The sequence below is a fragment of the Corvus kubaryi genome, unplaced genomic scaffold (assembly GCF_017639235.1).
Source record: "Corvus kubaryi isolate FWS band 111438036 unplaced genomic scaffold, C.kubaryi_AGA036_p1.0 split3-73, whole genome shotgun sequence".
Taxonomy (NCBI): Eukaryota; Metazoa; Chordata; class Aves; order Passeriformes; family Corvidae; genus Corvus; species Corvus kubaryi.
This window is the reverse complement of record NW_024582091.1, coordinates 45556766-45569559: the sequence shown is the minus strand read 5'-3', so window position 1 is coordinate 45569559 and position 12794 is coordinate 45556766. Positions and strand designations below refer to the sequence as shown.

General features: G+C 38.0%; 1 protein-coding gene across 1 annotated transcript; it reads left to right on the top strand.

Annotated features, from left to right (window-relative positions):
• Positions 1 to 272: 272 nt before the first annotated feature.
• Positions 273 to 12589, top strand: FBXO30 (F-box protein 30). The gene is made up of 3 exons (XM_042016649.1): positions 273 to 377; positions 6756 to 8838; positions 9678 to 12589. Exons 2-3 carry the CDS (start codon positions 6772 to 6774, stop codon positions 9879 to 9881), a joined length of 2271 nt encoding a protein of 756 aa, XP_041872583.1. The 5' UTR covers positions 273 to 377; positions 6756 to 6771; the 3' UTR covers positions 9882 to 12589.
• Positions 12590 to 12794: the final 205 nt, after the last annotated feature.

Below are 12794 nucleotides of genomic sequence, written 5' to 3'. Positions count from 1 at the left end.
TAATAACTTTTAATAATCTCTTACAGCCTTAAATATAATTAGGTTACCATCTAGTGTGACTAACAGCTAGCAATATGCTAAAATGACACAACTTAGGTTGTGCTTGGGAAGTCTTATTAAAAACTTTTTTATATTCCCATAAAAGCTACCAAAAAATTCAATGTTTGTAGCCCCAGATAGTGTAAGAACATGGCCTTTTCAGGGGGTTGTACATATGGAAAGCAATGTCTACACCTGAAATGAAACCTTACTTCTGATCTCATTTCTTGCAGAATCTGCAGCAATCGAGGAGTCACACTGTGTTCAAGTTCAGAAGTGCTTTACACATGAAATCTACTGGCTCTCTAGCTGATTCTGCCCTGTCACCATCTCAACAGGTAGAGTGCTTTTGTGCCTGAGCCATGCAGCAAGTGTAGCTGTTCCTTGTGCGGTTGTCCTGTGTCAGTGTGTGGCCAAGGGCACATTGAGGTCTTTGGGTTTCTTCTCTGGGGAATGTGTCAAGGAAGCAAGAATGCATGGCAGATCTGTCACAAAAGTACTCTAAAGAAAAGCCTAGTAGTTTTGCTTTTGATTTTTAACATTCCTTTAACTGAGTTTAACAGGGATAGGAGAAAGTGTTCTGTCATTTCATCAGAGCTTCTATTCTAAAATAGAACAAAGCCAGACATGTAGGGCATCAGTGGAAGGTCCTCTTCAGTCAAAGCAGTGTTTTGCTTTGGGTCATTTTCCCCTTGAATTCTATTCTTTTTATTGGCTGCAATGATTTGGGAGGAAGTAATCTCCTTGTATCCTCTGAAAGGTAGGAAGATGGTTTGCCACTAAAAAGAAAGGATATTTGGGGCAGGGGAAGACATGGAAAAGTCTTCTTTATAAGGTTGGCATAAAAATGGTTGCACTTCCCTGTAATTCCAGTGCTCATTATTTTTGCTGTAGTTAGAGATTTCTTTTCTTTGGTCTGTTTGTTTTTTGTTTTTGTTGTTTTTTTTTTTTTTTTGTGAGGTGGATAGGTAATTTTGATTTGTGCTTAAAAAAGCAGCTATATATTCCTTTGATGCTAGACCACTGATAAAACTATAATCTTTCCGGAAGTATGTGTCCCCCGGAGGTTTTTATTCTTGCAGCAAAAAGCCATGTTTTGAGTGTAACCTTTTTCTGCCACTTTTGTGTAGTACATAATAATAGCTGTAGACTATGATGATAATGGTTGAAGTTGCATCCTACTTATATAGTCATTTGGGCTTTAGTAATTGGAGCTCTTCTCATGATTTCAGTGATTAACAATAAATTAATGTAGACTCGTTCTAGTATGTGTAGTATGTGCAGTCACTACCAGCCAAGGAAGATGCTTTCATCTTTGTTGTGGATAAATTTATGTTTGACAGTGCAGTGAACACTCATCCAACTGTTTTGAATATAGTTTTAGTTTTCCTGGTCTGCCTTGTTGTAACAGAAATCAGGGTTGTCCTGATGAACTTAGGGGTGGGGGGCAGTAATTAGTATCTTCTAAGGTTGAGAATTTAAGTTTGGCATCTGAAAGAGAAGCTCCTGACAGAAACCTGCATAAAAGATGGAAGATTTAGAAATACAGCTGTCATTTCTACAGTGTCCAAAACAAAAGGGAATTTTTTTTGTATGGTTTGCATGTATTTGCTTGTGGCTGGATTTGGATGCTCCTGGGAGTTTAAACCTGTAGTACAGCTTGTGTGTCTCTAGTCTTCTACATCCTTGAAGCAGTAATTTAAGAACCTGTTGGCTTATTCAGTTGAATTTGATAGAAAAATCTCAAAAGTAGTTGAGCTTTATAGGTTTGGTGAATAAAAGGTGGCTGAATAATGGAGGCCTCCAATAGCAGTAATGGTTGCTGTGATTTCCTGTCTTATTGGCCCCAAAGAATTCCTATAGGAGAGAGGGAGCAAGCAGGCTTTGGGTTTGATAATACTAAGTATAGTGTTTTTGTGGTATAGAAGAAGGTGAGAGCTTGCACTTGCAGCAGAAACATTGTGTGAGTCTGAAACTCTTATTATGCTATTTTAATGTTCGTGTTACAACAGCAACTGGAAATCATGTGGCTGTAGCAGCTGGAATTTTAATCCTTTTAATTATGACAGATTTTCAAGGCATGTTCTGGCTGATTTGGTCAGCTGACTGTATAGTTATGTACAATAACATCAAGTGATTGCACAAATTCTGAGAGCAGTGGTCACCTCAGTGGAACGGGATGTATTTTTAGGTTTCTCTGCTAGTAACAGTCAAGTGTGTGTACTTAGGCACCCTGAACTGAAGGAACTGAAGCTGGTTGCCGACACTACACTATTAGAAAAGGACAGCTGTTCGTTCCTGCTGTAGTCATTGATCTGACACTGTCTTCTGACCATATTGTGACAAGGAACACAGTGGGATATAAACACTGTAAATATTATTGGTACATGCTTTAATGACAGGTATTTTTCTTTAGGTCAGCAATGACATTCTTTGTTAGCCTTTTCAATTTGCTGTATTAGAGGAAATGAAAGGACTTTGTTACCTCTAGCGAAAATGTTCTTTATCTCCCCTTTACCCAACAGGTTTTTATCCTTACAAGGAAATATTTGGGAAGAGGGTAGTTCTTGTTCTCAGTATAGTACTGATGATATACTGGTTATGGTTCTTTAATGGGAAATTATTAATATGTGAATGCTCTTAAACTCTGAATGAAAGAGGTGCTAAGTTCTGCAGTTTACAAAGTTAGCTTACAAAATAGAGTGAGTCATGGCCATTTGCTGATTAATCAGTGTGCTAATTCTTGAGGTCTTATCCATTTATTTCACCAGTTTGATAGGGGCATTTGTTTTTTTTCCTTTGGAAATAATTGGCAATTTAAGAATGGAATTATATCAGAAACCTTAAGTAGTTCAGGCAGTCTAGGAACTCATGACTGCCCAAAACAGCTGTTGAGTTTGAAGCTCAAGTATTAAAATTAAAAATGCATAAAAGGACATTTAATATATTTAAAGAGACTTTGTAGTAACCTGTAAATAAAATGTGACATTCTGACTAAATTGAAGTTTTGCAGCAGGTGCTGAGGAGTTAAGGCTTGTAAGCAGAACACAGAATTTTAGTGAATGTTCTGCTGAAGGTCTATGGATGTCTGAAGATATTTCAAATTATATATTTAGATAATGAGACAAAGGATTTGAATTTTAAGATAAATGGCAGCTAATATCAGGCTTCTTGGTGACCAGTTTCTTATTTATAGAAACTGAGAGCATAAGTTACTTCAGCTATTTAATTGATTTTGTGCATAACTGTTTCTTGATGAAAACAACCTGAAGCATCTGTTACAGAGCAAATTAGCATCTAGCTATTGATAAGACTTGGGGTTTTAGTGTCAGCTTTGTCTTTCATACACTGTCTGTTGGTGATATTTGATGTTTTCACCAGATTTGGTTTCCTTCTTACTTTGAAATGTCATTTGCTTATATGAAATAATAAAATTTTGAATATTATGTGTGAAAGGAGTTCAGGAACCTGAGAAAAGCCAGTATCATTGTGCAACTCAGGTTTCACAATCTGACTTTTAAAGACCAAGATAGTGTGCTGGGGAGGAGGATGTTTTACTGTCTTAATAGAATGTTCTGTGTAAGCTCATGCTATTTAAAGATAGTATTTAATGATGGTTGACTAACTTAGGCTATGTCTACAGAAATGGTGCAGGCAAACACGAGCTCAGTTTGACTGTGTTCTGAGCTGCTGCATGTGAGCCAGCTTTGGCCTAGAAGCAGTAGAATAGTGCTGGCTTAGCAGTGTGTGCTATTTTTCCAACATAATTGACATATGTCCCCTTTCTGGGTTAAGTGAAGGTGGCTTGTCTGCCTTGCTCAAAATCAGTAAAATTTTGGCCCAAATTGCTGTCATGAGACACACCTTGACATGATTGATGGTGTTGATGTGAAATTGCCACTGAAGTCCAAGTGTCACAATTGATAAGGAATGGGCTGCAGCCAATCATGAGGGTCTGGAATGGATGTGTGCCTCCACCTGCTCTACGTGCCCGGGTTGTGCCCAGCACGGAGCCACGCGGTGGCAGCGCAAAGGGCAGCCCAGGCCTGCCCTTGCTGCTGAGGAGGAATACACCTGCTCCTGTGGGCATCCTCTGAGTCTTGACAGCACTACCCCCCAAGCTGCTGTCACACTGTACCCAGCTTTTTCACCCCGTGGGTAGAGGGCACTGGCAGCTCATGACATGAGTGCCCTCTTTTCACCTGGGATCCTGTCAAGTGGATAGTGAAGCTGCTTGATAGGGTGAGAGCATCCATAACCCCCACAGTGAGGCAGAGGTCATCTCGGTTACCCTCACAGGTAGGTGTGACCTGTGCAGCTGAGCCCAGTTAGCAACACACTGTCCCATCTTAAGAGAGTCATAGGTACTCCTGCCCCTAACGCACCCACGTGCTGCTCTCCAAGTGGCTCACTTCTGGCCAGCTTGAAGTGAGCCGGCCATTGTTTTACGGGAGCAACAGGACTCTGTTTAGATAGATGAAGCAGGGGCTGGGCTCTGTAAAGGCCCTGGCATTATAAACGAGCAATTGTCTTTTTCAGTGCTATTTCCATTTTGTCTTATGCACTTTAAAATACACACATAACCTGAGAGCTTCCTTTTGATCTCTGCTCACCTGTTGACTTGAGGAGAAGTATTTTGGTTTCAGTAGTGATGGCAATTTCTGAGATTTTCTTTGGCCTAGCAACAGGCTGCGGTATTTGGCAAGAATTACTCAGAGAGGGCTTTGCTGGAAGAACCAAAAATATCTTCAGAGAAGTCAAATAATTTTTTCATTCTTTACTGAACATGTTTCATCTCTTTGTAGTAGATTCCATCTGACTTAATTTGCAAGTTGAAAACAGGTTGTGTGCCAGAGAGGTTTGCAAGAATGTTGAGTAAGTCAGTCACTGAGTCCAGTGACTGATACTCAAAACTTACTATTACTCAGTATTACTTACTGTAACTCAGTATATAAATGCTAAGGTATGGTGGGGGAAATTCAGCTGTGTTTTGCCTGCTAAGTGTAGCACATATGTTTTTTAGTTAAAAGTGTTCAGGAGAGTGGGTGGCTAAAATATTTAAGTTATCCAAATTACGACGGATGGGGGATGAGCACTGATTGCTACTTAAAGTTGGCATGAATTTCAAAGCATTATAAAAGAATACAAGTGAGTGAAGTGTCACACAGATTTCTATTTAAATGCTTTAAATTATTTAAAGTGGAGTGTCTAAAAGGCACTTTTGTTTCCTTTTACCTTCAGTTTGAAGAGAAGGAATGATACTAAGCAGTTTTGTTTTTATAGTTTAGAGTAATTTTAATTTAAGAAGGTTTAATGCATGAAAACTGAAGTGTTTAGTCTAAAGACAATGTGTGAGAGCACTTATTGGCAGAATAAGGAACCATTTTTATTAATCTTAAATTCCTTGAGCATTTTATTTCTCAAGAAAATGCCTAGAGAGTGAGGAGTAAGGAAAAGATGGAACTGAGCAACATATGTTTGAAACAGTATTTTTGAGATTTTGCTCTGTGCAAGTCATTCTGTGATACCTCTGAACTTCAATCCCTACTGGTATCACTTCCGAGAAGGAGTTTGTAAGAGCATAGGGGAGAGCTTGGTAACTTGTGTGGGCCCGCACTCCAGCTAGAGAGCAGTTCCAGACTTTCTCAAAGTATGATACAAAGACACAAAGTTTACTCTTGTTTTTTTCTTTTTTTTTTTCTTTTTTATTTATTTTTCCATGCCACAACAAAGAACTGAATTTTTTGTTGGTATCAATGTGTTATTATAGATTGCACCATGGATGTATATGTATTTTGATTTTTATTGCTGTTTGGCCTTGTTATGTAGAGTTGTTGATATCCTTACACTTTGAATTGCTGGTATTGTGATCAGGGCGGCCATAGGATGCATTAAAAAATTACCTTTTGTGGGTTGAACTGGACATATAGATAGGACCATGTTGGCAACTTAAGATTTATGTAAATGGTTTGAGTGAAATAAAAGGACTTATTTAATGTGTAGTGTAATTATGTAGTATAATTGCTACCCTTGTACAACAACAACTGTAGAAAATGGAGGGACTAAAGGCTATAGATGAAGAAAAAGAGTGAAGAGCTGTTGTAAAGGCCTGCAGTCTGTCAGAAGCACAGAGTGGGGAGAGAATGGCACATGACAGGGAATTGAGATACTCACTGAAGGCTGCAGATTGCCTTAAGCAGAACTGCAAGAAGAGGGTGCCAGCAGCTTAGGTGGTAGCAGGTAGCCTGGGAAACAGGTTGCCTCTGTTTAATTTAGAGAATTGGATGGACATGAGGATGAATCTGGATTCCTTCATTTTGTCTCTGTATTCTGTGCAATTGTATCATTTATGATTTTAGGTAGTAGACTATATAGTCAAAGGTAATGCTTTGTTTTTCATGGAATGATCTATTTGCAGTGGGCAGGGAAAAAGGGCTATTCCAGAGTGAAGGATTATACAACATTTTTACTTAAGTTGCATGTATTAGACCTGGTAAATAAACGTGTAGACTGTGTTCTGAACTCTGATACAAATGTGTGTTTTTAATTTTCAGATGAACTTTTAAGCACCATTTCTTTGAAATAAGGTGTTACATACTTGTTTTCTTAGAATGTCAACTGACCAAGGATGCAAAGCTGCAAATAGTAGCTAGTAAATATTAACAATATTGAGTTAATATTCATTCTATGCTGTTGTCTTCTTTCTCTTTGCTCAGAATTGGATTTACAATCATGGAGGAACATCAGCAACACTTACACTGTGTGAACTGTGTCAGCCGTCGTTGTATGACCAGACCAGAGCCGGGCATTTCCTGTGATTTGATTGGCTGCCCCTTGGTTTGTGGAGCAGTTTTTCACTCATGTAAAGCTGAGGAACATCGCATGCTATGTCCACTTGAAAGAGTGCCTTGTTTGAATAGTGGCTTTGGATGTCCCTTCATAGTAGCCCGAAATAAAATTGCTGATCATCTAGAAGTTTGTCCTGCAAGTGTGGTATGTTGTACCATGGAGTGGAATAGATGGCCAGTCAGTTATGCTGACCGAAAATCTTATGAAAACCTGAGTAAAGATGTTGATGAAGTGGAGCAGCTAGATATGGCTTTAGCTCTTCAAGACCAGCGCATGTTATTAGAATCACTTAAAGTAGCAACTATGATGTCAAAAGCAGGTGATCAAATACCAGAATCTAGAGAGCAAACATCTGTCAAATCAAGTGCCCCTGATACAGTGCATACCAATGGCTTGATGCCTGTAGATGAAGAGTCCTATGGTGCACTTTATCAAGCTACTGTAGAAACAACGAGGAGTTTAGCTGCTGCTTTGGATATCCTGAACACTGCTACAAGGGACATTGGTATGTTAAGTTCAAACCTCTGCATTTCACCACATGAAATGAAAGAAGATCCCAGGATTAAAGAACAAGCTTCTAGTGGCATTATTCAGGATAAAAAGTCTGACTCTGAAAATCCAGATGAAGATAATGTCGGAGCAGTTGGGGGAATTAACTTTGATAGCCTGAGTCAAAATTCACAAATGGAGCAAAATGGTTCTAGTGGTATTTGTTGTGATGTAGTGCAAAACCATGACTTAAATCTAAACCTCAGTAACTCCTCACTTTTGTGTAATGGCTTTCATGTAGACAATGAATGTTCAAAGGTGTTGGACCACAGTGAAGATCTTGGTGTATCTAATTCAAAACCGTCCAGTGTAGCAAATGGTGAATGTACTGCATCTCATGATGATGAAGCATTACAGTCATGCAGCTCCTTCCCTGTAACAGCACAAGTTGAAGTAATATCAGCTGATCACTTAGTTAATGGCAATGTTAATCATGTACTACTTCCCCATAATGCTCATGAAGAAGAAATGTTAGAGAGACAAGTGGAGCAAGAAAGATTGAGAAACATAGATGCTTTTTTACGGCATCAATCGTACAGATTCCTTGTTAACCACTATTGGTCAACACCAAAAGAAGACAAAGCTGTTGATACATCAGATTTGGAGATAACAGAAGATCCTATGGGTCTTCAGGGAATTGATCTAATCACTGCAGCTCTGTTGTTTTGCCTAGGAGACTCTCCTGGAGGCAGGGGGATATCAGAAAGTCGCGCTGTCGATGTGTATCACGTTGACTTTGGGACCCAAACATTTTCTCTCCCATCTGCTATATTGGCCACAAATACAATGGTGGGGGAAATAGCTTCAGCTTCTGCATGTGATCATGCCAACCCACAGCTCTCAAATCCGAGTCCATTCCAGACCCTTGGATTGGATTTGGTATTGGAATATGTGGCTAGATACCAAACAAAACAGCGTTCAATGTTTACATTTGTTTGTGGACAGTTGTTTAGAAGGAATGAATTTTCATCGCATTTTAAGAATGTGCATGGAGACATTCATGCTGGCCTTAATGGCTGGATGGAGCAGAGGTGTCCTTTGGCATATTATGGGTGTACGTATTCTCAACGAAGGTTTTGCCCTTCAACACAAGGGGCAAAAATTATTCATGACCGCCACTTAAGGTCATTTGGAGTTCAGCCTTGTATATCCACAGTATTAGTAGAACCAGCAAAAAGCTGCTTAATTGGACTACACAATGATCATCTGAGTAGTCTACCTTTTGAGGTGCTGCAGCACATTGCTAGCTTTCTAGATGGCTTTAGTTTGTGTCAGCTTTCAAGAGTGTCACGTTTAATGAGAGATGTATGTGGAAGCTTGCTTCAAGCACGTGGAATGGTGATACTGCTTTGGGAGAAGAGAAAGTACCCAGAAGGAAGTTCGTGGCAGGTAAAAGAGAAGGTAAGTTTGGGGTTTTTTTTATCTTGAAGGTGAAAGGGAAAGTATTACATTGGTCCTGTTTCTGCTTTTTCTCTTAATATTATATCTGTTACCACTGGATTTTGGTATAATAACCCTTCAAGAAAGAGATTGTTGTATAGAAAAAGTGAAAATTGCTGCAGGTTGTCTCAGTCTTTTCCATACTTGGAGAAGTAGAAGTAGAGTCTGTCCAGTTTTTGCTAAAATTGTAAATTTACTTCTGTTTTTTCCAATATTTTAAAATGTTAAAAGATTACTTCATGATTTGCTTTAAGATCAATATTCCATAGAAGTGGGAAAGCTGCCTGCAAAGTTTGCTTTTCTTGTCTGTATAGTGTTTACAGCAATTTTTTTTTTCAAACCTGTTGATATCCTATCTATTGCCTTGGTACTGAGTGCCTTAAATACTGAAATAATTTAAAACCTTTGGATGACCTTTGTGTAATACAGTTTTTACCATTTTCCCCACCCAAAATTGCAGAGTATTTGCAACACTCATTTGTAATTGCAGAAGCTGATAAGAAATAAATTGTTGTGGTTGGTCTTACAATACCTTGTCATTTAATTTCTGATTGTATCTATTTTGTAGACACAAAAAACACTGCCTGTGTTTCTTCCCAGTGTTCAGAGAGTTTCTTGGAGCCTGAATCAGCCTGGGACTGAGAATGCTAAATTCTCTATGGTGTATTTTTGTCATGTTGATTTTTAGTGTGATTTATAGACAACATTACCTGAAAGTTTTATAGTACAAGGATGTAATTTCTTGCTCTGACTTCAGGTACCTCAAAACATTGTGAACCTAAGTGCAGCTTATTTTCTAGGTTTGGCGCTTCAGTACAGCATTCTGTACTGTAAATGAGTGGAAGTTTGCTGACATCGTGAGCATGGCTGACCACTTGAAGAAGTGTAGCTACAATGCTGTGGAGAGAAGAGAGGAGGCTGTTCCGCTGCCATGTATGTGTGTGACGCGAGAGCTCACGAAGGAGGGACGTTCACTGCGCTCTGTTTTGAAACCAGTACTTTAAGTATTGCGGCCACTCCAATTGCACATACACTCAAGCACCTGATATAACCTCGGTAATATTATGAGACACTTTATTAATGTACTAAAGATACTTTCTAGCTAAATCTACTCTGTCACTGTGTATATAAGGTTTGAAGTGACATTTATTTTTTATAGTACTGTTTAGCTGGAAAGTAATGAAAGTTGCCTTAACGTTTGAAAAATTCGGAACTTGCTGGACAGGGTAGTTTTATCTAACTTATATAATTTAAGAACAAAATCCTAAGGTGTGTTTTCTGATTCACTGGTGCCCATGTTGCTGTTGACTGATAACATTTCAAAAATGGCCTCTAAATGGTATCTGCATTTGGATAGGAAACACTGAATTGTAGTGAGAGAAAAGTCCTATCCAAATTCTGTACCTTCTGTATCTGGTCTATTTTTTTTTTTTTTTTTTTTTTTTTAACAGATTATAATCCAAATATTTGAAAGATAAGGATGAATTCAAAACTTTATAATAGATGTCTCAAACACAGCTTTTAAGCACATCTTTTCTCATGAAATCAGTGTTCTACTGCTCTTCCTAGTTAACAAGTGATCTAGGATCAGCTTTTATAAAATAAAGGTTTTTTAGGAATGATCTAAGTGAACTCAGATTTACAGCAGCTTAATTTTTAGTACAACTTTGTTTTGACATGTCAACAATTGCTATTTTTCTTCTGAACTCTGGGAGCAAAACTTTTAGAGCTAAAACCATGGAATACTAGTTTTTACTCTCGCACCTACAATGATATCAATGTCAAATGTTAAGAAAATTTTTCCTTGTCCTGCAGTTGGCTGAGGGTTAAATTGCTTGAGAAGTTAGAAATTCAATGTGATGAACAGTTATGAATTTACAACGCAGCTAATGAAAGGGCTTTACTTGTTCTATGGTATTGTGAGATGTATTGTCTCCTTTTCTGTTAATTCGTCTCTAAAAATGCTGCTTTTTTAAGGAGCATTTTAAATTACTGGTATGTATAGCAAATGTATCATCTTCATAAGATGAGACATGATTTGTTAATTGCATAAGGCATATCAGAAATGTTATGTTAAACCACATTTGTTAAACCAATAACTTCAATTTGCTTCCAGTCTTCCATAAAAAAAGATCCTACAAAGCATTTGTGAACAGAGAATACATGCTATGAAAAATGGCCTGGTATAGCAAAACTGTAATAACTTGAACTGACTTTCCAACTTGTTTGTATTCCTGTCGGTGTCTCTAGCCTGTTGCACTTAGCAACTGTGCCACAAAGCTAAAACAGAAACAGACCAGAGCTTGGAACAATGAAATACAGTACGTATTTCCATTATAGGGAAAAAAAAAGAGATTAGTAAGGAGGAGATGTTTACAAAAATGGCTAAATTTATTACTTGTAATTTCTGTACCGGACACTTGTTTATGGCTAGTCTGGCTGCACTTCACAACTTTGGTATCTGTGCATTTCCCATTCTGGATTCAGTCCAGCTAAACATTCACTGCCTTTTTGCTATTCAGAGTGCTACAGGTGCCCAGAAAAAAAAAATCTAGTTCTTCAGTGCCATGAGTTGAAATTTTAAGAGCTCAAATAGAAGCTTTGCCTGGATCTTCAAACTGTGTGTTCTCATTCCACAACTTCTCTTCTTTCTTGTTTGAAGAGAAGAAAGGAGTAAACCTTCTACAGAAGTTAGCAACATTTGCAGTAATTCTTAGCTGTTACCACAGTTATCTGGAAGGGAGAATCTAGATTCAAGTACAGATCTGACTATACCAACTGGGTTTTAGGTAGGAATCTTACACCCGCAGCCCAGTTCTTTGAATGCACTGAAGTGCTCATTACCCACAAATTCTTCGGTACAAGGCAGGAGAGAGACTTTCAGTTCTTGTCTTTTAGCTCTAATGGCTCCTTGCTGCTGCTCTCCAATGTTTAAAAGTACTTGTGTGACCGGAAGGATCCTGAATGTTGAGGAGATAATGCTTGCATTTATGGCTAAATCTACTTTAAAACATCCTGTCTTGGGTTACTGGTATTTTTTAGTGAGCAGTGTGGTGGTTTTGGTACTCTACATTCTTTGTAACTCCCCAGAACCCTGATGAGTACAGTAGGCAGGCACGTGTCTTGGTGCTTACGGAAAAGAGGATGTTCAGTTAGAGGAACTGGTGTTAGAACTTTGCTTGTAGCACAGTGCAGAACTGCATCTAAAGTATCATCAATTGTCGATCTATTAAAATGAACTTTTTAAGACTCTTCTTAAAAAATAACACTATTTCTCAATACATGCACTTTTATTTTCAAATGTAGATACAGGCTTTTTTGTTAAATTAGTTTATTTTTTATGAGAATCCAGAGCTATTAAAATATCAATGTTGTAAACAACATCTCTGCCTTGTAAACTGCTCCAAATGCAGGAATACAATATACTTAGGATAAAACTTTTTTTTTTTACACTGCTATGCAGTTTGTAAAACATCTGTGGTGTATAGTCAGTCTATCAAAGTGTGACTTGTTCAGATTTGCCCTTGAATTTAAAAATGTCCTATCCCTTTCCTGGTACATGTTCCATACAGCATATATAGACAGCTGTTGCAGTCTTTCTTTTACTTGATACCACATTGCTTTGTTTAAAATATTATGTTTTCAATCATTATGCAATATTTTTTTCAATGTCTGTTGAAATTCTAATAAAACTTTTGGAGTTTCTCTTTTAGTATGACTGTATTTTCTTTAAAGAAAATATCCCCTGCCTTCTGGTGTTCAAGCATGGTGCTCAGTGTCTGCTTATAGGATTCCAGTAAGTACTCAAAAAATAAAGTTACATACAGGAAACTATCTACAAACATTCAAACATTGGATAATTTGGAAGTGATTAATATTTATACACATTCATTTCAGTATGAAGATTGGTCAGTCAT

Bases quoted from the DNA above. Each gene is read 5' to 3' on its own strand.
- FBXO30 (XM_042016649.1), top strand. From the start codon at position 6,772: ATGGAGGAACATCAGCAACACTTACACTGTGTGAACTGTGTCAGCCGT. The intron at 8,839-9,677 runs GTAAGTTTGGGG...CTTATTTTCTAG, and splicing joins CGTGGCAGGTAAAAGAGAAG to GTTTGGCGCTTCAGTACAGC.